The sequence below is a fragment of the Merops nubicus genome, unplaced genomic scaffold (genome assembly GCF_000691845.1).
Source record: "Merops nubicus isolate BGI_N331 unplaced genomic scaffold, ASM69184v1 scaffold5651, whole genome shotgun sequence".
NCBI lineage: Eukaryota > Metazoa > Chordata > Aves > Coraciiformes > Meropidae > Merops > Merops nubicus.
This window is the reverse complement of record NW_008590211.1, coordinates 50,790-75,182: the sequence shown is the minus strand read 5'-3', so window position 1 is coordinate 75,182 and position 24,393 is coordinate 50,790. Positions and strand designations below refer to the sequence as shown.

At 40.2% G+C, this 24,393-nt stretch overlaps 1 protein-coding gene across 1 annotated transcript in view; it reads right to left on the bottom strand.

Annotated features, from left to right (window-relative positions):
• The window catches only part of GRIK1 (glutamate receptor, ionotropic, kainate 1), a gene marked incomplete at its 5' end in the record, with an annotated part of 73,873 nt that overhangs the window by 9,448 nt on the left and 40,032 nt on the right, over positions 1-24,393 (bottom strand). The window contains 7 exons of the mRNA XM_008949842.1: positions 1,277-1,527; positions 5,783-6,008; positions 9,846-10,063; positions 14,128-14,246; positions 19,355-19,578; positions 20,163-20,366; positions 21,534-21,647. Coding sequence (XP_008948090.1) covers positions 1,277-1,527; positions 5,783-6,008; positions 9,846-10,063; positions 14,128-14,246; positions 19,355-19,578; positions 20,163-20,366; positions 21,534-21,647 — 1,356 coding nt within the window. The remainder of the gene's footprint in view (positions 1-1,276; positions 1,528-5,782; positions 6,009-9,845; positions 10,064-14,127; positions 14,247-19,354; positions 19,579-20,162; positions 20,367-21,533; positions 21,648-24,393) is intronic.

Genomic DNA, 24,393 nt, shown 5'->3' with positions numbered 1-24,393 from the left:
TCACAGTGATCTTTTACCAGCAGCAAGGAGATGCAGGTGATTTACGCTATCCAAAATCAGATGTTGTCCTCTTGAGGCCCTCAACCGTGTCTGATTGTTTTTTCTCAGGTGTCAATCCCTCTCACATCCCAGCACCACTGCTTTATGCAGTGTAAACTGCACCTCTGAGATCGAGTTAAAAATTTTCTCCTTTTCCTCCCACTCATCTCTACTGTCTTTTTTAAAGTTATTTTTCTCAACAGTCATTTCTGGCATTTATGTCATCAGCCTTGCAAGATTTCACCTTGGATGAATTGTTCACAGAAAGTTTCCTTTCCCATTCAAAAATGCAAAATGAGCTTAAAGAACTCATTTGGAAGTAGATGTCCAGAAACCTTAGGTTAGGTGACCACCCTCTTGGTGATTGCATCAGGGGCCACTCAGTGTAATGTGACCCTCATCCCTATGGGAAGGCCTGCTGAAGTAGAGAGGATCAGGGCAGCTATAGCACTTGAGCCAAACAGGGACACATCAGGGCTTAGGACATGGTGAGAACCAAACAGGCACCAGGGAAGGCAGGCAGAGTAAGAGGGCTGGCAGGCAACTTCAAGAACAGACTCTGAGTTGATGCTCATGCCTTGTTCCTTTACAGTGGCTGGCGGTTCAGTAAACGGGTGTTTACACTCTATTTTAATGATTGATTCTAACTCACAAACTGCTGTAATACTCAAGGTTTGAGTTATACACAGCATTTCCTTTATTTTCCCTCTGCCCTTTTAAATTGTTCATTAAGCTTCAGTGGAGCTATAATCAGAATTTCTTTGGCTCCATAATCTTACTTTACTGTGGCATTCATCACCTTTCAGTAGGTCTCCCTGCTTTGAAGTACATGCCTTCTAGAGTGAGAGAAAAATTACACTCGGGGGTTTGGAAGTGCATTCTTGTTGTTACTCAAAGAGCTGATGCTAATGCCATATGTATTAAGAAAATAGGGTTGTGTTTTATTCCTTTCCAATGTAATTTATACTTTAAATCTTAAAGATCAAGCAGAAACTCTTTGAGAAACTAATTGCTCTTGTTCTGCATTGCCATAATAAGCAGTGCTAATTGGACTGTGGGTGAGGTACTTCCCTATTCTTATTAATAAATTATTTGTCACTAGTGGCAGAAAAAACACTGTGAGAATTCAGCAATACAAAATTTGCACTCCAGCAAAGAAATGCATAATGCAGTCACCTCCATAGCCACACACCTCAGCCTCCGAGAAACATGAGAAAGCTGGAAATGGATTACTCACCTGTTCAATATCACTGTTTTTCCTTGATTTATATATAAATTCACCAATGGCTACAAACACAGAAAGAACAAGCCCTGCAGCGAGCACTATGAAGATGCCCCCAATATTCTCCACCCCAAGAGCACTGGCTTCTTTGCTGTCCTCCTCAGGGCAGCCGTTGCCTCGCCACCACTTTTCCTTCATCATGTGCAGCTTTCCCTCCTCCTGGAGCTGGAGGATGGCAATGGTGATCTTGTCTCTGTAAGGAGACCCTGAAAGGTGAGAGTAAGACCTGTCAGTGCTGATTGCAGCAAAGTGAAGGCAGAGAGAGAGAAAGCTGCTGCTATCTGAAGCAAAAGTGCTCCCTTATCATAAGATTGATTAATTCCAGCTAGAATGTCTTGGTTTTTCTTCCGCTGCAAGGGGGAAGAGGATTATCATCTGTTGGTGCCTGCCCTGGGGACTGGAAAGCAGAAGGCTCCTTTGGTGCAGTTATTTGTTTAAGAATTCATTATAATTTCTAGGGTCTCCTACTGAGGTTTATTTAAGCTTTGGCTGTGGGTTTTCTTGCTAAACAATTCCTCCGTATCATGTTTGAATACCGCTTTGAGCATCCTTTGAGACTTTCCACTTTGCATCTCTTTTATTTACTGCAACATCTGTCTATTTTTCCTACTGCATGTAAAATGACTAGCTCTCTAAGAAAAGCCCTCAGTCAGTCAGGTGCATTTTCTTCTCATTTATTCCTGCATAAGCCCACAACTCCACTTCAGCTACCTTACAGCTTATAAGAACACAAGGTGGCTGAGTCTTTTTTTTCTGTGACTCGCAACAATATTGGCACTGCAAGCTGAAAATAGGAACTATTTCATGCTTTTTATTTGCAGGCCAACAGCTTGTTAAATGATGTGTCTTCAGGCTGAGCAACATTAATGGGCCTGTACAGTATTTGGCAAATAATGGGGTCAAGCTGGGCAGTTTAATCTGTTTAGGTTTCCTTCTCATGCACTCTGCTCCAGCTTTCCGTCTTCAGCTCTCTGCTGCCTGTAAGTCCCTTCAGCCAACTTGTGCTGTTGCAGAAGCACAAGTCTGGAGCTTTAAAGGCTCTGCTTTTGGAGAAGTGCCTAGTTAAAGGAAAGTGCTACCAATTATGTTTTCCTATGTTGCCAGAAGCTGAAGTTATCAACAATAACAGCAGCAAGCCTGTTACTTATTATAACAGACAAGTGGAAGCTGGTTTTGGCATTGTGAGAGAGACTTTTCTTTTTGGGGGCAAGGATTTTATGAAAGCAAGCCGTAGAGGGTTACAAGAAAGGCTGTTTGGCTTTAAAAGTATACACATGCCCCCTACATCCTGCCATGCTGGACTATCCACAGTTGGAAGTGTTTCATCTCTGGGCTGAAATACAATGTTGTCTATCCTTTGCCCATGTAGCTAACTAGCATCCATTCTTTCCTCTCCTTTAGCACATTAATAAGACTATTTTCTTAAGCTGTAATTTTACCAAAAGTCTCATTTTGCTGCAAGTTAAAGCAGTTGCAATTCCCCATCCGATAAAGGTAAACAAACCTGTAAGGCAGAACGTGTGCCAGAATTTCAGTGATAGCATGGTACACATAGACAAGGCCACTTAAGAAAAATTTCTCAAGGCATTACTTTTGTGTCTTCATGAATCTAAATAGCCTCAGAAATCTGGCCTCACAACTTCAGTTTTCTTTCTTATATTGCCATGCAGGGCATTATTAAAAATAATTGTACTATGAATGCATGTCCCCTGTCTTCTTTCTGTCTCCTTTAGCCCACAGCATTGTCTGAGGAAGATCAGTGTGAAAAACATCACAGTTCTTCATTTGTTGTGCCAACACTCAGCTGTTCCTCAGTGTATTTTACTGCCAATGCTAGGACATACTGTGACCACAGATGCCAAGAGATATGTCATATTATACAAAGTCCATCTGGGAACCCAGCAATCAGCAGCCACTGCTTGAGGTAGCCAGCTTTGAAAGCAAAATACATCTGATTATTTCTACGCATGCTATTAAATAACAAAAAATGAGCACAAAATAAAACAAAAACAGCTTCAAAACTGTCTTCTTTACATGGAGAAGATGTAAAGATGTTTCTTTACTTCTGAAAACAGCAGCGCCTCTCAGAAGAGCAAGCAGAATGGTTTCTACCTTAGAAGAGTTTTGTCGCCCTGATAGCTGGAGTCTGTTAGTTTGTAGGACTTATCTATTTTCCCTTGTCTGAAAGGACATAGCTATTAGGTAAAGTGAAGCAGCCTGAGTCACAATGCAGGATTTGTGGGGATGTTCATTCATTCTTGTGATGTTTATGTTGCCAGCAGGATTATCAGAATTCATCTTGAGGGTAACAGGTACATCTATATTTCTAGGCATGCTTTTAAAGTTTGTCAAGTGTGCCTGGAGTGCTGGATTGGTGATGTTTTATTGTTGAGCACTAAAACCTAACACAAATCCATCTCAGCAGCTCTTTGAATATTCAGCATATCATTTATGGCCTCTGAGCTATTAACAACCTACCTCTCAGGCCAAGAAATGCATCTATCTACCTTCTTAGCAGTCTCCCAGGTAACTGGTATTAGCTTTAGTCTTAAAATTACTAGCATCAGCACTGGCAGTGATACTGGAATTAATACCTGTCCTGTCATCTATACTAATGTTGCTTTCCTCAACCATCTCTCTACTGGGGTGACATTTTGCATAGTTTTTGCTTAGAGGTGCCTTTGATATAGCAGTACTTCCAGCATGCATTAAGTTCACCACCAACCATTGCTGCAGATCTTTCATTAGTAATGGTCTTTGCCAAGAATCTGATGAAAGCTCTCCTCTCTGTGACCCATTGGCTCCATAATAAACATGAATTGAGATTTTTCTTATATGCCTAAATTTTCTTTAACCTAACTCAGCACAAAGAAACAGGAAGATAGCCTATATCTGCAGTTTTTCACTTGCAGAAGATGCTCTGATAAAATAATACATTTCCTGGATTCACAGAACTTTTGAAAATTTTCCTCCTGGTTTCTTTAGGAGCTAAATCGTGATGATATTCAGCTCATTCACTGGAAATTTTGGAGTGTGAGACATATGCTTGCTGCTGCAAACACTAGCCATGTAGCTGTGCTTACTGCTTACATTCTCCTGAAGGAACAAATGCAGACCAGTCAGGATCTCCAAGGTTTATCTTGTTTATGAAACCAATTGTTTAAGAATTTAAGATGCCTGATGGCACTGAATTATTCCACACTGCTAGGAGATATCTATTCCCATTAATTTTGCTGGGTTTCCTTAAGATAAAAAATTACGTACATTTATCACACAAGAAACATCTTACAAATATATTTCACAGCTGTATTTCCAATGGATACATTCTTTCTGAAGATTACCATCTGTTCCAATTATTCCCTCATTGTTCCTGGTTTAAAGTGTGGCATCTTTGTAACTGCAATGAAGCTTTTGCTGTATGGTTGTCTTTATTTGGGATTTTAGCTTTTTTATCATTTTCCTCATGCGAGATGGCTGTCCTTACACAGCCAGTGGAAAAATACTAAGATGTTAGCTATAGGACAATCTAATTGAGGTACTCAGTAGCATAAAGAATCACAGTTCAAAGTGCAGTGGTGTTTCTCGTTTATTCATATCTAGTCTACCAAGCAACTAATGGACCAAATACTTCACCTCTTATATCTGCGTAAACTGATATTGCCTTGAATAATTTCCCTGAAGACAATAAAACTGCATAGCTATTAACTGAGTATTAACACATATGACAGTGCTTATGTGAGCAATATGGAGAACTATATTATACAGGAAAAAGATCTGGCTGCCCAGTGCCAATTATTCACAAGAACATAGCAGAAAAAAACCTGACATTTTCTAATTCTCTGAAAAATCTTGAAAACGACACTGGATAGGCTAAAAAAGATCTACTGGAAAGACTTCAAAGATATTGAGAGTCTTAAGACTCAGCTTGGCTCAAAATACTGAAATCCCTGATGTAGATGCAGAGCCTTGCAGTTGCTTCTTGCTGCTCTTATGTGTTGCTCTGAGGCCACAAAATAGATCTGAAATTCCACTCCTTTCATGCAGCTTTCTTCGGGGTTCATACACTGTACACAGCATTTATCCTGCTCACTTCTTTTTTTCCCAGAGACACTACCTCATTTCTCAAACTAAACTGAATTTCAGTAGAGCGATTTGTGCCTTTAACAGCACAGAGCATACCTACTTTCCTACAAATGGAATGCTCCAGAAGGCAAGTAGGTCACTTGACCTTGTTCTGCAGACGTAGCCTGCAATGCTATATTCCCTCTTGCTTGCAGAGATTGCTTGCGGACGAGTAGGGCAAGAGTAGGTATTTTACCTAAAAGAAGGCTCCTTGGGTCTGTTTTGATGAAAAAGGTTTCTAAAAGACTAGAATATGACTCAGATGTTGAATCTGAACTTCTGAAGGGAACATTTCTGGGTATGTTCCACAACACCTGTCTGTGCTGGAAAGCATCTTACCAATCGGCGTGCCCACACCGTAGCCTTTCGAATCAATGAGTCCCCCGATCTGGGTGAGGTTGCAGTTTCTCTGGGTCACATACTCTATGCTAGTCGACTCCATTAGCAGTGCATAGTCTGTTGTGAGCACACGCTGGATCCCCTCGTCATTGTTCTTTACCAGAGCTGTCTGCTGCCTGCTGCTCATGAATGCCCACATTTTCTCGTATGTTGATATTTTTGATTTCTAAGGAGGGAAAACAAGGGCACAAAATCACACCAGCATCCAAATTCCACTTGTAAAATATTCCTCAGTCTTTTAGCTTGCCTGATGACAAAAGCACATCTTGAATGAAAGAGGACAAGTAGCAGGTTTTTCCTTCCCACAGCCTTTCTCTCTTACCTTTCTGCTGAGGAATCTTTTTTTTTTCACTTCCTTTGCAGTGCCAGGAACTTCATTACTGGCACAACTGTGAAGTGCTTTGAAGTTTTGGGCTAATGCTGTTACATGGATTACAGCACATCATCCACTTAAATTTATGCAGCTGGATACAATTGTTCTCAGAAGCAGTGCTTCTGACTACCAGGGCAAACATACTACTCCAAATGCCTGATGACGAATAAAATACTGGCTCTTTTGTATTGATATCACTTGCCTAGAAATCAAACTTGAGCTTGAGAAACAAAGCTAAAGCGGCTTCTGAGCAAACTTCTGCTTTTTATTTTTCCATTGAAATCAGACTTAAGGACTTCATCTTTCCCCCAGTGAAGTTACGAGGGAGTTTGCCAGGAGCAGTGTCCACATGTCCTGTGTCAATGCCCAGCTGCACAAGGAAGAGGGATGGCAGAATCCCCAGCCACCTCTGTGTGGTGTTAAACATGGCTTCCTCCCTGCCCCACACTGTGGGAGCCTTTGAGGTACCCAGGCACCCCTCAGGGAAAGGCAGAGCTGGTGCCCCCTTATTCGTGCTTCTGCCTCTGCTGGAGGATATTAAAAGAAAAACTGAACCTGCTCAGGGAAGTGTTGGAGCCTTATGCCTGCTACCCCCAAAATGTGCTACTTACAAACCAAAACATCTTCAAGTTGTCACACAGTACTAATATGATTAAACCTCTTTCTTCCTTATATGCTCTCAAACAATGTTGAGCACACAGTGTCACTTTTGAATTAAATATCAAAGTAGACCTAGAGACAGCTGGATCATTCAAAACTGTCAATAGAAATGATTTTGTCTCAAAATGGGAAAGCAAATCGTTGCCAAACTACTCTGTCCTGCAGCCTAGCATGAGGCAGACACATACAAACCAATTTTCCAAGGAAAATATGGGTTGAAAACATTAAATAATGGGTTCCATACACATTTCCTCAATTTCGGGGCAGTAAATCCTCAATTCTTTCATGGGCCCTATCTTTAGTTTATAGCCATCACAGCTAATATTAAGATCCTCACTGTGCAGAGAATGTATGTGTTTATTAAACACCAGTGTCTGGGGGATTCCTGTAAGAAGGTAATTTTCTGGTTCTTTGAGCTTTAGATGTTAATATGCTTCACCTGTAAATTCAATACCTGTGAAGGCCACCTAAATTCCACCTAAGTCTGGTAAGCCACAGGATATCACTAAACTTTGAAGATGGTTAAGTGGCTCTTTACTAGTGGAAACCATTTTTACTTCTCAGTTGGAAATATTCTTTGAAATTGATGATGAGTTGATATGGTCTGATATTGAATTTACTAGACGGATGTATTTCGTACTCAGATGAGTTTAAAAGAAAGATTTTAGCATCTTGACTTGCCAACTCTCATTTTTTTTCAGGATAGATCACATGCCAAATTCTGGCCTTTGAATTGTCATTGATTTCTGTTGAAATGTCTGCACATCAGAAAGAAGGAGCTGGCAAAAGTTGTAAAATGAGACTAAGTTCTATGATCATACAGGGGCAAGAAAGTAATGGAGGATTTATAGGTGTATTTGAAACAGAGCAGGACAGCAGTCTGGAGAAATACGTGTCACAATTTACAATTCCTTTTCCTTTCCAATTCCCCTTCCCTTTCCTTTTCCCTATATGCCATGCTGCATGTGCAGCATGGGAACAGGAGTAACTGCTGCCCAGAAGCAGCCTTCTCCTGCTTCTGACTCCCAGGTCTCACACTCTGTGTGTGTGCCCACTTAGCTCAAGTAGTGTATGCAGTATTTTACAGTTCACGGGAGGCAAAGTCATGCCCTCACAGAGCACAGTCTTCTTTTTGCATACATAAGCATCTATCATATTTATTGTACATCAACCTGCTCCATGATTATTTATTTTTTTCCATTTTGGACAGAGTAAAGAAATACTAATCTTGTGAGGATCTTGAAAGGCTTCTGTAAAAAAAATAATTATAATACCTTTAATATAACACTCTGTGTGTCTCACTGGTTTACAAGAGTGATAAATTGTGTTTTTCATGCATCTTTCACTATGTCACCTTCACTCTGCTGGAGGATCAATCTTCATTCTGTACAAAAACTAGTGTCCTTTCACTTGTGTTTGTGTACATGTGTATTTCAGGCAGAAGTAAGCTATAATGTATAGCATATAAATATTTCATCACCTTGTCTGCTTTTATTTTTTTTTAAAGGTTTGCATTCTAAGCCTACAAATTCTAAACTCAGGAATTAATGCTGCAAAAAAAAATCATTATAAAGTTTAAAAGAGCTCTAAAATATTTTCTGAACTTCTCATGTTGTAATTCAGAAGCTACTTCCTCTAAAAAGGCATGGAAACAACAGGTTTTGAAGTTTTTTTTCTCTGATGCTGAACTTGATTCCAAATAGCAATAGCAGTGACCATCTTTTGCCAATGAAGAGCTCTTAGACCAAGGGAGCTTCCCAGAGTCCTTCAGATGGTGGCACAGCTGCTCCCTCTGCCTTATATTCCTTGTGAGAGTCTGGTACTTGCCTTACAGAGTTTGCAGGAATATCTCCAGATGGGTTTCCCAGCATATCTTAATGGAAATGTCTGCTCACCATTTCAAGAACTGAATATAGAGTGGCTCTGAAAAATCTTGCAGTTTTTGTGTTTCTGTCAGCATGGAAACATTTCTATTCAGTCACAGGAGAGCAAGTTCAACCTTGACAGCTCCCTGACATGATTGAAATGTCCTTAACAAGCATTATTAATTTTGAGAAATGACCCAAATACTTTTAGCCGAGATCCTTGTTGTGAGTAAGCATTTTGCCTCATGTAGAAGCAGAGCAGGGAGCTCAGGCAGGAGCAGCAGGGGAGAGGGTTTGTGCGTGACATGAACGCTATTTTGCCCCACACGCTGCTTCCCCACAGTGCCTCATCCTCATCAAAGGCACTGCATATTTGACTATCTATCAACACCATTCTTAGATGTCACAGTGGAAAGCATGATACCAGTTCATTCATCCCTGCTGAGACTACCGATGAAGCTACTAATTAATTCTAATTGTCACAGGAGTTTTGTGCGTATATCCTATATTTATAGCTTGTTGCCTTTTACGTTGACATTTTATGAGATTAACCCATTTTGTATGTAATTAATACTAATAGTGGAAAAAAACTACAAAGCAATTAGCCACAGAAAGTTATCTTTTACTTGCAGATGTATTTATGTATGTATGTGGCCCATATACTAATAGTCTGTGTCATAGTGTGTATCAATCATTTAAAAACAGGTAAAAACAAACTTGCATTTTGACTGCTTGCAGTATTCTTGCAGTACAAATATGACCTTCGGAAGTGATCTTAGCCAAGTGGCTGGAATAAGCTGATATACTACCCTGAGAAGCAACTTGGAGGATGTTCACGGGTTCATGCCCTGGGTCCCTTCAGAACTTGCCATCAAAGGTATGGGTTTGTCCCTCACAAAAGTACAGCATCAGATTGTTTCTCCTTATGTCTCTGGGGAAAATCTCCCTTCTTTTACATTAACGCTGCTGAAGGATCCTCGATGGATTTGGGCAGATGATGTATTTACCTGTTATACTAATCCTTTCAAATGTTGTGATTCCGCCTCACCATTTATCGCTGGAGGGCCATGAGTCAGTCCAACAGAGCTGGCTGATGCCATCTTACCTTGAAGAAGGTCATTGTGGATCCATCTCTAACAGCCCCGTACTCTATCTTGGTTTGTTTTGCCAGGTCGTCTGCTGAATCAATGGGAGATTCCATTCTCTCCACAGTCAGGAAGGCAGCCAGGTTGGCAGTATAGGATGAGATTATGATTAAGGTGAAAAACCACCATATTCCTCCAACTATTCTGGTAGAAAGAGCTTTGGGCATCAGCTCTGATCCTGTTACAATATCATCAAAACAATCATATTAAAATGATGCTGAAAGATGCCTTTCCTGATACCACAGGCTGTTTTCAGGCACAGAATGCTTTTATGAGCTGTAGTACGGTAAAATGATTTAAACAATAATCTCACAGATGCAGAGCTAACATTTATAATGGTAACACACTGTGAAGGGGATGTATGCCATGATACATGACAAATGGAATTATCCTTGGGTCTAAGCCCCATTGCATCTCTGAGCTAATGCTAATTTTGATATTAACCTCTTATATCCCCAGTAAGCTATACTAGTATTTTTACCTGTTTCCTGAAATTTTTTTTTGCTGGTGTACTATAATCAATTTTTTAACCAGAGATCTTTAGCAGAATGCTATTCTGTTTACAAGCTACCTTGCAAAAATACTTTACAAGAGAAAACTGCCCTATTGACATGCCTATGCAGCTATAGGGCAATCAATATGGTTCCAGTGAACTCTGTGAACCTGAGCTCAAAAGACAGAATGTGTGGTTTAACTCTGAAAATCCAGAGGGTGGGATATATCCTTTGCATCTAGAGGGCAATGCAAAGTTCTGGACAGTGTATTTAACACTCACTATTGTTAAAAATATTTTAGCACACGTGCCTGCGTGTCACACCAACAAGCATCAAAGGGCCTGACATTTTAATAAAACCCCACAGAACAGCATGTCCAATGCACAGAAACAACTTCTGAATAGTTTAGTTAAACTGTATTTAAGCCCCAGAGATACTTGTATTTCTAAGCATTCTGGTGCAAGTTTTGTGCTGTTTTTCCTAGAGGTGTCCCCACTGAACTTAACTCATTATGCAGGATTCAAGGATCTGGTTCAGCAAAGCACTTAGGCAGCCACTTTAATACTTTTGACTTCAAAGTTAAGCCTTTGCATAATTATTCTGTTGATGAAGGATGGACTTAAGCAAGTACTTAAGTGCCTGTGAATGGAGATCTCAGCACAAAAAACTTTTGATGTGACAAATATATTTCTATTACTGGAAAAACATGTTGGCATATTATTTCTGCCCAGCTATTTAATGATTTCTAGAAGAAATTTAAACATGGTATAAAGAATATTTTCAGAGTTTGCAAAAACTCTGAACGTGATTTTTGGGGCAAAGGCTGAAAAGGGTAAAAATTTTCCAAACAACCAGCAATCAGATTTAACTTAGCTTTGTAAACATATAGACATGTCTCTTAAAGGTCAAAGCTAAGCATAGCCCAAGGGTTTGAGTAGGCTGACAGAACTGCCACACTGCAAGAGCAGATGCTTTGCCTGTGCAGCCCTGGTTCTGCAAGGATTTCAAATTAAGCCACCAGCCTAAAAGCAAAAACTCTCACTTGAAATTTTCAAGTCCAAATGTACTCGTTTCAAGAGCCGTAGCTCCGTCTGGTTTTATGTTTTGGTCTGTTGTACTTTCTTGCTTTTCAGATTAGATTGTTTTCCTTTAATACAATCAAATTTTTTTTTTATTTTTTTGTGTTATTGCTCTCAGGAAAATTGTTTGTTTATTTCTAAGCTGGCATTGACCTGCAAAAGCTGGCTTCTGGGAATGCTGATTCAGGTCATCCTGAAAGTATTATTTCTTTTAAGCTTAGACAGCTATACAATATATTTTCTACATTTGGACCCTGCTGTAATACCTAGCCCTGACATCCCAGTAATGCATAATAGCCAGATACCTTGCAGATATCTTTGCAAGCAACCATGAAACCTGCCAGCACAGCATTACAGCAGCACAAGAGAGTAGATGGAGAAGCCCTTTGTGCTGAATTTGTGGGGTGAGATGCCAAACCTCCCCTGATTTCCTCTAGCAAAAAGTTGTTTGTGAAAAAGCAGTGGAATACATTCAGTTCAATTAAGATCAAAATGCCACAGCCTATTAATTATGCAGTGAGCTACTGTTTTGCTTTTGTGAGGTGCTGAGCACACTTCAAGCAGGCCCAGCACCTCTTTTGATCACTTACATGATTATTTCAATATTCACCTTTACAACAGCCTTGATTCCAGCAAAAAGCATTAATATACTCTCCGTGCTCACTGGCTTCACTCTTTAACCAGATACTCCTGCTCTGACCCACTGCCTGGCTGAACTGGGGCTCTGATGAATACCTTTCCTTTCCGAAAATTATAGTCTCTCTGAATGAATTGGATGAAATGTGCCCTGTTTGGATGCCTTCAGAGTATGCATAACACATCCGAGACTTTCAGGGGACAGAATGGGGAAAGTAAAGTCTAAATAAAAACGTTGCTAGCAAGACTTGGGGTCAGAGACAATACTTGCTGAAGTCTCTCTAGTGCCTTTTTATGGCAGACATGACAGCCAATCCTGATCCAGACTTTGCTCACGCTCTGTAGAAGAGAGAAAGTCTGATCATCACATTTTAAAATTTAATAACAAGTGGCTTCCAATCAAGCATAACAAGCAGCCGCTGCCAACAAGAAAGAGTGTCACACTAGATGCAGAGTTTCACAATCATTCACATCATTTTCAAACACTTCACATTAACAATGAGGCACTAACAATCACACGCACCACAATTTTGTACATGGAAACATTTGTGTTGCCTTACAAATGTTTTTTCTTTCTTTCTTTTGTTTTGTTTTTAATCTTCTTGAAAGACAAGCAGAGTCTGGTTGGGGCTGACTGTCATGTACCCAAGGTAGTGGTAACGAGCAGACACTGCATCCCACAGTTTGCTGTGGATGATGGTAAACTCCAAAAAAGGCAGTACATCTAAACACAAAATCCTGGGGCACTTTCACACACAGGGCAATCACAGTTATATACACACATCTGCCTGATACTGTAAAACCTCAGCCTGTGTTTGACTGATAAGCTGGAAGGAAAACAAAAAAGCAAAACACAATGGCTCTTCCTTCATCCAATCTCCTTTGAAGTCACTTCTGTGAGGAAGCTCTATAGTCTGTCAATACATTAGCGCACCAATAAAAGCAAGTGCCTCTTAGGTACAATACAAACTTTATTCTCTACCATATCTAGGAAAAACTTCTCCTTTTTTTTTTTTTTTTTTTTTCCCCCTGATACTCAGGCCTGTTGAAGAGGGAAGAATAAACTGTACCTGGATGAATGCAGAGATGGTTTTATATTCCTTACATAAATGTTTAGGAGTTTAATACCAAGGTACTGCTGGGCTTTCCTCTCAATTGCCTTTTTGGTTGTTGTCGTGGGGTAGGTTTTTTTTTTTTTGGTTCAGCTTTGATTCAGCTTGAAAAGTTTGTCAGAAAATATTTTCATTCTTTTCAGTGGACCCCAGTTTTGGTGAATAGTGATTTAACTGGAAACCTTAGAACATACACGCCATGAACAAATGTGTTTAGTACACATATCTGTTTGACTTCCCATATGGAGTAAGCTTCACTGCCCTTCCTTGTCAACTGAGTAAAATGTCAGCTGTTTCCAAAATCATCAGCAACAGGGACTTGTGTCTGGGTTAAGTTAATGCTTCTAGGGTTGGATGCATTTACAGAAGGATAGGACTCATACCTGCAGAAAAGCCATAAAAAAAGAGGTTTGGTTTCGGTTTTAAACAAAGTGACAAGTGCCAACAAACTTAACAACTCTTCTGAAGAAAGATTATCTGGGTTTTGTTTGACAGTTATAACAGTTTTTCTAGGGTAGCTAAGGCTATTACGGTTTCCACTGGGATGGGGCCCAAGATTTTCCTGCTGTCAAACCTCTTATACCAATAAACTCAACTTCAGCATGAAGCACTTCAAATCCCTCTTGTGATTATTTCACATTTCAGCTCCAGAAGCTCCCATATGGCCCTGTGCACTTCCCTTTCTCTCAGGTGCTTCCCTTCCTTCCTCCTGCTGCAGCCCTACACTGGGTTTCACAGGTTCCCCTCCTCTGCCTGCCCCAAGTTGCTCTGGCACATCGTTTTCTTCCTTTCTCCTATCACTTATTTTCTGAGATCAGGTTTTACAGTATATGTTGTATTTACAGAGGGTGGAGTTTACCAGCACAGAAGCCCTTGAGCAGACTGTGGGATGTGTGCGATAATGAAGTGTAACCGGTGTACCTTGCTGCATGAGAGCTCCAACTCCAAACCAGAAACTATTTAGTAAAGTAAAATTGTTTTCCACCACATCTGAGTCTGGGTTGCACGGATGGGGGTTATACCATTCATATGGTGTAAACCTGTGGCAGTTAACAGAAACAATCTGTAAACATCAAATAGAGCACACACAGTGTTTTTTTCTGCTGAACAATGCACAAAGAGAGGAGGTTAATGAAGGAAACAAGAAGAAGAAAACCTCAGCTGAAAGGCTGTCCACAGGACATCTCAGAGCTGCTTCGTGCAAGCTGTGGAGCAGCGCTACAAGGACAGGAGCCATTTTCACAGTCCCAAATCAAGCACACAACTACTCCCTTGCTCTTCTTGGGTTAGAGCTCTCAAGGGTGAGGCTGCTGCAATGCCCCACGGGTTCAATGCCCACACCACTGACAGACAGACAGATATTTGGAGCCATGTAGCTGCTCCTTGGTAGAGTGGTTAGAACATAATAGCAGCAGCCCTCTAAAAGCAACCATCATTAGTTGTCTGTAGTTGAGGTGCTGGATGCTGAGCATGCTCTCCCTGTGGCAGGCTGCTGCAGCAGCAGAATAAAAGGCTGCCAATTGTTTGGAGGTGTTTGGGAGCAGTTGCAGTACTTGACAGTCATAGCGCCATGTTGTTGGCATTGCCAGGAGAGAATTACGCCGAGGACGGCCTTTAATGAAAGAACTTTGCTCTATAGCCCACGGACTGTCCTGGAACTGCAAACCATGCCCTTTCTGCTTTGCACAACACTTGGCAGAGCTATGTTAAGGACCATTTCTCCCCAAGGTACCTTGCTTGCTGTTGCTTCCCACTGCTGCATGCCTTACTGCGTACTTTCTCATGACGTTCATGAATCTAGCTTTAATTGACAATGTCATGCCAATACATTTTAATTACTGTTTCAACAATATAGTTAAGCATTGAATTTATGCACAGTTGCAAGCAGAGTGTCTTGCTTAGCTGAAGTAATGAACTCCGATAACAATGAATCTACTAATTGAAACAGTATGGAGCTTGAGATGCCATTAGCTGCACAATATTACCATTACTAGTAATATAGTATTAAAAATTGTAACAAAAGATGCAGTTTTCAGGTTCAAGATACAACAGTTCTGCATACACCAGTAAAATGAAAAGCAATCACTTAGTTATATATTTCAAAGTTGTGCCAGAGTAATAGAAACAACTGTTGTGTAGTAACAAAATTGTTCCCAAGTCACTTCATGCACACACGGGGGATCATATCCTTAGCAAGAGACACAGACTTAGGACCTGCAGGTCACCTGAGCTGCCAATCACCAGCTGAAGGGGTCCCATGCTGAATGTTCACCCTCAGGGTCCTACAGTTTTAATACCATGTTCAGGAGATTGGACACAAATGTCTCTATGACTGAAAGAGCAAAATGGCCATTGCTAGAATGTGGCAATGAAATTCTGGGAGCAAAACTTCCTGCCAGACTAGAAAGATTTTTATAGCTCCGAGTATATATTTTGAAGTGGTATTAGTGTGTATATTTCTTTTTCACCTTGAAAAAAAAGCTGATTTTCTTCTCGTGTTTCTATTGTTAAGCTGAGCTCTAAGAAGAGACTAGCTTCCATTTCAGTGCTATTTCACTTCTCAGGCTTTCTGTTTTCCTGGCCATTTTCCTCTGGTTTTCTCCCTCTTTTGGCCTTCAGCAGTAGCTATTCTGAGGTTTCTGATTAAGAGGAGGTGCTCAATGTCACCTAAGCACCTTTTTATATAGGCTTTGTGTAGCATTATCCACTACTGATGTTTACTTCAGCTACCTTGTTCTACAAGCACTGACATCAACAGCACAGTAGATATGGCATCAGCAGTAAAGGGAAATTTTGGCAGAAAATGCCTTCTTCATCCACTGACAGGAATGTAAAGCTTTGTCAGTCTGTAACACTTTTCAATGATAAAATCTTCAGTGTTTGAGTTTAAAATTTAATATAAGAATGACAGGGCTACGTAAGGCTCAAAGACAAATGAGAAGTTATTCAACTGTTGAAAAGTCTGAAAAAATATCAGGAATATTATCCCAGCCTGTGAAAATTATTCCCAGGTATTTGTCTTCCATGAACTGAAGTCAAAACACTGCTAGCCATTTAATTGACTGTGGTAGTGTTAAAAGTGGATGATTCCTGATGTTCTTAAAACAAATCTAACCAGTATTTGCTGAAACACTTGGTAAATCTTACATAAATATTGATAAATTTGGAGAAATGAACAGGTCGAGATGTGGACTGTAAGAATGGCTTATCTTACTGGGGTAAATTAAAGTTTACAAAGTCTAAAGTAAATTAAGATGCTCTGAGAACACAATTTTTTTTCACACTTCTTCAGCGTATATTGCCGTGATCTAGTTAGACACTGATTTTAGGCATTAGTTCAAAAAAATGTCAGTGTCAGAAAAAAAATAATTCAGAAAACTATGTTAACTGTTTTACTTAACTAGTACATTCTTTTCCTCTTTTCCTCAGATAGGTGGGTTATGAGTATGCAAACTTGCTAGATTTAAGTTGTTACAAGTTGGCTTTTGTGCTGTGTGTTATTGTGGGAGGGTCTGTACCTCTAAAGACATATAAGCTTTTTGGCTAATTTTAGCCATATTTGACAAATAGACAGAGGCCTTAGAGGTACTTTTATTCCTGCAAGTGTTCTGGAACACTGAAGTAGTAGTCCCATTAGGAGAGAAGCTGCAGGATGAGCTTGCAACTTGTTATGTATCAGTTAATTCACAAGAGAAACACTGCCTATAAATCCTTCAGCTGCAGGGAAAGCAAACGAACAGACAAACAAACTTCAATTGGTGATCACAATCCACCATGAGACAGAAATCTGTAGGGAAATCAGACTTCATTAGTTACACTGCTCTTGGAACTACTGCTTTTTAAACAGATTTCAGAAGCAAAACCGAACAGAGTTACACAGGGCAAACCTGTAGATTTACCAAAGGTTACACTGCGATGTTGAGCAACATTTAACAGCCAAGAAAGAAAAGTAAACAGCTTTCACAGCCAATAATTTGTGAGTACTTTGTATTTCCCTTTGGTTTTCTTCTGGACACGTCTGCATGTAGGCTGCTCTGCGAGCAGACAGAGGACTCTGATGCTTATTTATTCCTTCAAACGTCATGCTGCTACTTGAAAAAAATAGAAGCACCAAGAATAACTAGTGCTTTGTTTTCCCTTCTGCATGTTCTGAGGTGGAGAGGATTGTGGGAGGTTTTTGGTTTTGGCACACAACTGCAGAAAAGTCAATCTGTCACAGTCGAGGAGATTTAATATTAGTCATGAATGAGATCATGATTTGCGTACAGTACGAGTTATTATTTATGGTACAGTGAACCACTACAAGAGCTTGTGAAAAGTCATGACTAATTGTATACAGTCTCATAGTTGCTAGGGATGGATAAACCCTTTCTTCTACCTAGGGCCAACACTAATAAGTTAACCCACGACCTCTGCTTCTCTAATTCCCTCCTCCTCCTTCACATTTTCAGCAATTTAAAGGAAAAAAAACCAAACCAAACAAATCTCTGTACTTTGATACCAGTATAGAAACATGTAAACAAGCAAAGCATTCACATAGATTGTCCCCCTGGAACAACAGTTGTTCAGTGGACCATGTAGAAATATATGTCTGAGGCCAGCCACCCTCAGGAAAACTGCTAGTATAAGTAAAGGTTTTGCAGGGTTGTGTCTTTTGACTGAAAGAAAACGGTGAATTTGAAGCAAAGCAGCAAGAGCTTAATTTGATCTGGCTCATACAGAAGTGGAAGTCAGGAATAATATGCTATATTACCAGAATTAATGATTCAGGTTACAATTATTTTATGCCTTTTGAATGAGTTATATGTATGTATACATTGGAATATATATATTATTGATGACTTCTTAAAGTTGAATACCATCTTTTGCAATAAAAACTGCAGAACTGTTGTTACTTTTCTGTGACGTGAATGTACAGATTTCCAATGATACCTCACTTCAGTTCTTATATTTCATAGTAGAAAGGTTTTCTTTGGGTATTTTCCGTAAACATTATTAATGTGGAATATACTGTTGTATATGCAAAACAACACATAAGAGAAGTGGGGAAAGGCTTAATTAGGCATCCTCAGTAAAAAGAACTGAAACGTGAATTTCTGTGAAACGTTAATATAATTATTCATGCTTTAAATTATAAAAAGAATAAAGGGTAGGATAAGATCAAATAAACAGAGTTGGAAATGAAATTCCAACTATCTGAAGAAAAGGACAATAATTATAGCAGTTCATAGTCCAGGTTTATGAGGGAGTATAGAAAAAAGTATGTCTCAAATGACCAGCTTCCCCTGACAAGTTTCTGCATTCATCTTCTTTCACGCTTGATCTGTTCTTATTCAGAGCTCTAGAGCAACTGACTCCCACACTGTGGTCCATAGTTTCTGAGGCCATGATGAGTAGCTTGTATCCAGTTTGTGAAACCATATCACCTGTCCAGAGTTTTATGATATAGGTATAAAAAGTTTTTCTATCCCTCTCGAAATCTGACTCTGGGCCACTGGTCCAAAAACTGTGTGATAAAATTCTCTGAGGCCTTTATGAGCTTCACCTTCATTCAGAAAACTGGTGTTTACATGCTTATTTCTTGCTGGTTTTGAATAGGGATATCACTGGGACCCTGCCACTGACAAGCAGGGTGCACCCCAGGAGAGTGCTGGGAGAGAGCTTTGGGTGTGCTTCACCTTGCAGACTGTCCCTTCAGGCTCACAGTCATATTATCTTGTATTTTTCAAGGGGAAATTAGCTGAGCTAATAAATATCCTTCAGCAAAAATAAGTTCACATCCTCTTTCTTACCTTTTGACTGTATGCACTGTTAGCGGAAAAGAGAAATGCTTAAATGCAAGTAATATAAACCGCTTTTCAACATGTAGCCCGCTGAAGTGTTGTGTACTCACAGAGAAAGGCTGACATATTTTATCAGCTATTTCTCTCTGTTCAGCCCTTAAGGAAAGTAAAATCTCATCACATTGCAGTATAGAAAAGTGATAGCAGTGCTGATGTGAAAATATCAAGAGACTGATAGAATGTTGTGGTTTAGGACTGGACAAACCCCTTAGGATAGTATTAGACTATATCTACTTCACAGAGCCCGTGCAACACCTACGTGCGTAGTTAATGTGGATGGACCTAAAACTACATCTTTAACTTACCTTGCAATGACAAAGAGGACACAACTGACTCCAAGGCAGGCTAGGAGAACATACATCCAAATATCGGGAGAAAGAGGATTTAAAAAGGAGAAAACACCAGGATTTGTCCCATTGGGCTTCCGGTACAAGATGCTGATTCCCAGAGTCATGAAGGGCTTGGAAAAATCAATTACTTTCTCTCTTACATAGGTAATAGTGAGAGGAGCAACGGCCAGATCAGCTTTCTGAAAACACAAATGGGAAAATACTCATTCTTTTTCATGTTCAGAGAACGTATTACTATTCCTTCCATTTTTCCCCCCAAATATTAAAAACTAAACCAAATTTGACTATAAATCTAAAGTCTGTGACAAAATTTAATATTTTAGGGTATTATTTGGTATGTGATACTCTTTTCACAGGCAGAGGGACATTTGTGACTTTCATGTGAGTAGTAGAGGTATGACCAGGGACATGGGGCTCAATCCTGTGCAACAAGGCAGTCTGAGTGAGGACTCACAGAGCAGCTTTGGGAAGGGACTACGTCCACAGATCAGAGGCTGCAACAGGGCAAAAGTGAGCTGGAAGCTCAGCCCTTGCCATTTGTAGCCAAGGTATGGGCATTACTTGTACTAGCTCTTTGCCCACTGACTCATCACAGATGGAGGTTCTCCCCTGCACCTGCAAACTTTTAATTCAGATGTGACTTCCTACTCTCACAAACAGCAATAAAGACAGGCTAGTGACTCTAGAAAAATGAAAACTTGGGCTGACTTTGTGTAAAATACCACAGCTAAAGGAGAATAAAGAGTGAAGGATCCAATCTTACATGATCTATGAGTTCTTTGACCATCCCATTCCACTCTCCTTTGTCATTCTGGGCTCCATATTTACCATCAGAAACTAGTTTGACCTCATAGATGAAGCCTAAAATATTTGACAGCTCCTTTAGTAAGTCCAGGCAATAACCCTCGAATCTGTCATTTCCATACAAGGGCTTGTCAGACTTCTTGTACATAACATAAGGATCTTCCTATAGAAAAAGACAGTAGACATGCAGCAATAAAAGTTAAGTTTGTTTCAGGTTATATCAGTTTCTCTAAATTATGTTAATATTTTACAAATGCAATTGGATGGAAACCAGTAATTTACTATGTCATTAAAAGCTGGTTTAGGTGTGTTAACAAACTGACTGAATGAATTAGTGATAAGCATAAAGGCCCCATTTTTTTTTTTTCCAGTGGAACAGTCCGTTCATAGCTCCCAGGGGCTTTAATTAAAGTAGCGGTTAGCAACTGCAAAATTAAACCCAAAATCTGTACTCTACATTTTCCTGTCCCAATGGACAGGAAGGGATACTGAGGGAGAAGCCTAAATAACAGAAAAAGAATAATAAGTGGAATCCAAATTTTATATTCTGTGAGAAATAAATCTTTATTGAAAAAAATCTTCACATGTACAAAACTGCTCAGAGCTGAGCAGGTATGAGAGAACGGAGTACAGCATAGGTAGGTTGCAAAGTACCTTGTGGCTTTCTTTTTAAAGGATTTTCTATAGAAGATTTGAGAAGATTTGGGCAAGCAGGTTTCTGCAGTTTAATGTGGCAGAAGACCTCTGGAAATAGAGGAGCAGTGTAGGGGGAGCCTTTGGGTTGAGGAATTAGGCAGAATAACTGGAAGAAGTGGCACTACTGGCTAGGCAAAAAGTGTGAGGCAGAACAACTTATGAAACCAGACTTGTATTTTCCATTCATTGTAGTACGGACATAACTCAATCTGTCTATCCACTATTTGCTACCTTCTTTCAGTTCTCTTCATCTCACTTTCAATACACTGACTACAAAGATGAGTGTGTGCATTAATTCTTCTGGGAAGAAAAGTATGCAGGGTTCTCCTCTGAAATACTGAAGGAAGCTAAACAGTTTTGGAGGCTGAGTTTCCCAAGAGTCTTTCATTGGCAGCAGGGTATTTTCTAATCAGTCTTGTGTATAGATGAATACGGATGTCAATCCTGAGTTTAAATAAAAAAATTTGCTTGAAAACAGGCTACTTGAACAAAACATTGTTTAGTGTGAAGGAAGACAGCCATGGTGAGCAGGCTGGAGGTGGTGAAGGCTGCTGCAGAGAGCCCCGCGTGCCCCTGTCAGCAGTGCCATCCTGCAGCAGAGCTGAGTGTGTCACCTCCACCCAGAGAGACTTACCAAAATGGTGGTGACAATAAGCGTCCGGTTAGCCAAGGAATCTGTGATGTTGGTCGATCGGTCCTTGTTGCTGTCTGTCATGTTAAGGCCACTGTATGAGTTCCAAACCCCAATCTGCACAGAAGAGAGCAGGTGAGTGGCTGCCTGGCTGCAGCGAGCTGAAATATTTTCCTAAACACTGACCGCCTAGGCAGAGTGCACTGGGTCTAGTCACCACAGAAAGAGACACCAGCAGTACAAAATGCTAAAGAAGGGAAATGGCTGTAGGTCTGAGTAAGGCAGCAACATCAAATGGCTGATTTAGAAAACACAGGGAATATACCACCCTTTCAAAAGCAGGTGGAAATGAATGAGCTGTAAGAGTATAAGGCATGTCAATACAGTGGCGTATTAGCCAATTTGCTACGAAAGTGGAACATGTTGGCTTTGTGTCCTGATAAAAAATGTCAAACGTCTATTTTCATGATTTGTTTTAAATTCTGTAAATGGTAGAGTTGAAATGTGGCAAGATGGCAAGACCTCTCTCTTCCAGTACAACCTATTAAAAGCTTGAATAAGTATGTTGAAGGAGATTGATGGATCCACTGGCGTTTTGATTCCACTGTGCCTTCAGCAGGTTTAACAAAGATTATTCTGTCATTTCTTGACGACTATATATGACAGAGCTAGCAAGGTGATACCATTTCACGCATTGATTAGTATTTGTTCAGTAAATGTAAGTGGCCAAAGGCAAATTCCTTTCCAGCCCTAGAAATAGTGAAGAATTCCAGTATGTAATGCCCAGTCCAAAACCTCAAGAGAAAGTCCTTCATGATTTTAGTGGATTTGGATCCACACCTTGTGAGGGCAGAAATTATCACCATGTTGATTTATTCAGAGAAATAGGTACTTAACATAAATGCAGCCTCAAAATAACTTCAAGGGTTTTTGCCTTTGTTTTTACATACACAGAATGGCTGAGGGCTGATGTGAGAAAACTCCAGGCAAGGAGCTGGCTCAGGCAATTTGGCTTGTACTGGACATTTGTGGAGAACACCAGATGGATGGTTTAGGGAACTGACATCACCATCCACAGAGCCCTTCGTATCACCACATTGCTCTGCCAGCATGTTTCAGTTCTACCCAGGAGGAATCTGCTTTTAGATCCTCCCTGCTGGGTTACCAGAAAAGCTGCCAAGTAAGTCTAAGACAAAACCCACTAACTTGTCCTTGCACTGTAAGTCTTTACCTACCGTCAGATGCTCGGTCATTTCAGACACAGGCTGGACTCTTTTTCTTTGGTTGTTAACAAAGGTTGTGTTGCCTTTGTACCAAACCCAGAGATTATGTTGTGACTGCCAAGTGTGGATTTGGGCAATAACAGCATCATTTCAAACAAACTTCATGTTTGTGTCCCTGGATGTCATTGCTTTTGCCTTTCACAAGCATTTATCCAAAATAAAATAGTCATGCCTTTTTTTAAAATTAATTTTTCAAGGATTTATCAGTCATTCCCTTTGTTTCCCAGACTAGATTAGGTTGGGAAACAGATGTTGAAAGTACAGAGGAAATAAAATGTTGGCTATTACGATAGTGTATGCCAGGAATACAGTAAATAACCAGCATCCTTGAATTTACACCAGGGTGGCTGAGTTAATCAAAAGCTGTTCCGCTCTTTGTTACTGACTTGATACGCTTTTATCAGCTGGCAGCAGGGAAGAGGAGGACAACCATGAAGAACATGGAGCGACACAGTCACAGTGCATACAAAATACACCCAGAGACCACTCTATGTCTGGATAAAAGAATGACACCACGGGTCAACCTTGATTAGAGCGATGGGGGAGGTCGGAGGGGCACTGGCAGAATGAGGTCAAGGTACTACATCACTATGGTGAATCTGAGGGATTTATTGCAGTTTAGTGACAAGTTTGAGAGGTGTCATATGCCCTTCTCAGCAAGCCTGTGCTCTGAACCAGTTGTAATTTGGTTTAAATCAATTCAGCGCATCATGAAATGCCTAGAGTAAAAAGCGAGATTGGTTCAATAGCGTTCTGCATGTCAGGTAGGATGATCTATTCACCAGTAATGAGGGAAATAGGGGCCTTTGTGCCTTAGCCTGATTCACTGAAGATTAAAACAAGGTTATTAAGTATGAACTTTACAAGATCACAAAAAGAGTGTGATAGGAGGCTTTACCCTGGTCTACTCTGCAGCGTTTAAATCCCTTCCAGAACAACACAAAACCAAAAACTTTTTAAACTACATATGTGGGAGGAGTGGGATATAACAAGATCTGTGTGACGTATGCACAAAATAAAATCCTAAGTGTTATAAGAAATATTCATCTTGTGACTCCAGAGCACTGTAAACATGATGAATGCTGTTGTTATCTTCTTAAATGACAACCATGAGTTGTCCCTCCAGGGGGGAGCAGTACACGGGACTGGTCTCTGACTCCCACCCTTGCGCCTGTCCCATCAGGCAGAGGCACCTCACGTTAGAAGAGGGATGAGATTTCGGGGATAGTTTGGATCTTTTATAAACAAGCTTAGTTCCAATTTCCATACATTAGTGAACGACAGCACCCACCTAGTCATCTATATTATTTTCTGTAAGGAGCTAACAACACGTTCATCAAAACTTTGACTCAACAGTGCTCAAGCGTTGCCTGTACAATATGCATTTTGTGGGAGAAAAAAAAACCAAACCCAACCTTCAATGTTAAAACTGTCCTTGCTGCTGATGCTAATATACATTCAAAATGCTGTAAATTTACCAATTGTGATGAATCTTAGGTGAATCAGGAAGGATAACGGCTGAGAAAAGAACTGCTTTTGCTGCAGCAGCTAGGAGCCTCTATTCAAAAAGGGGAAGAGCC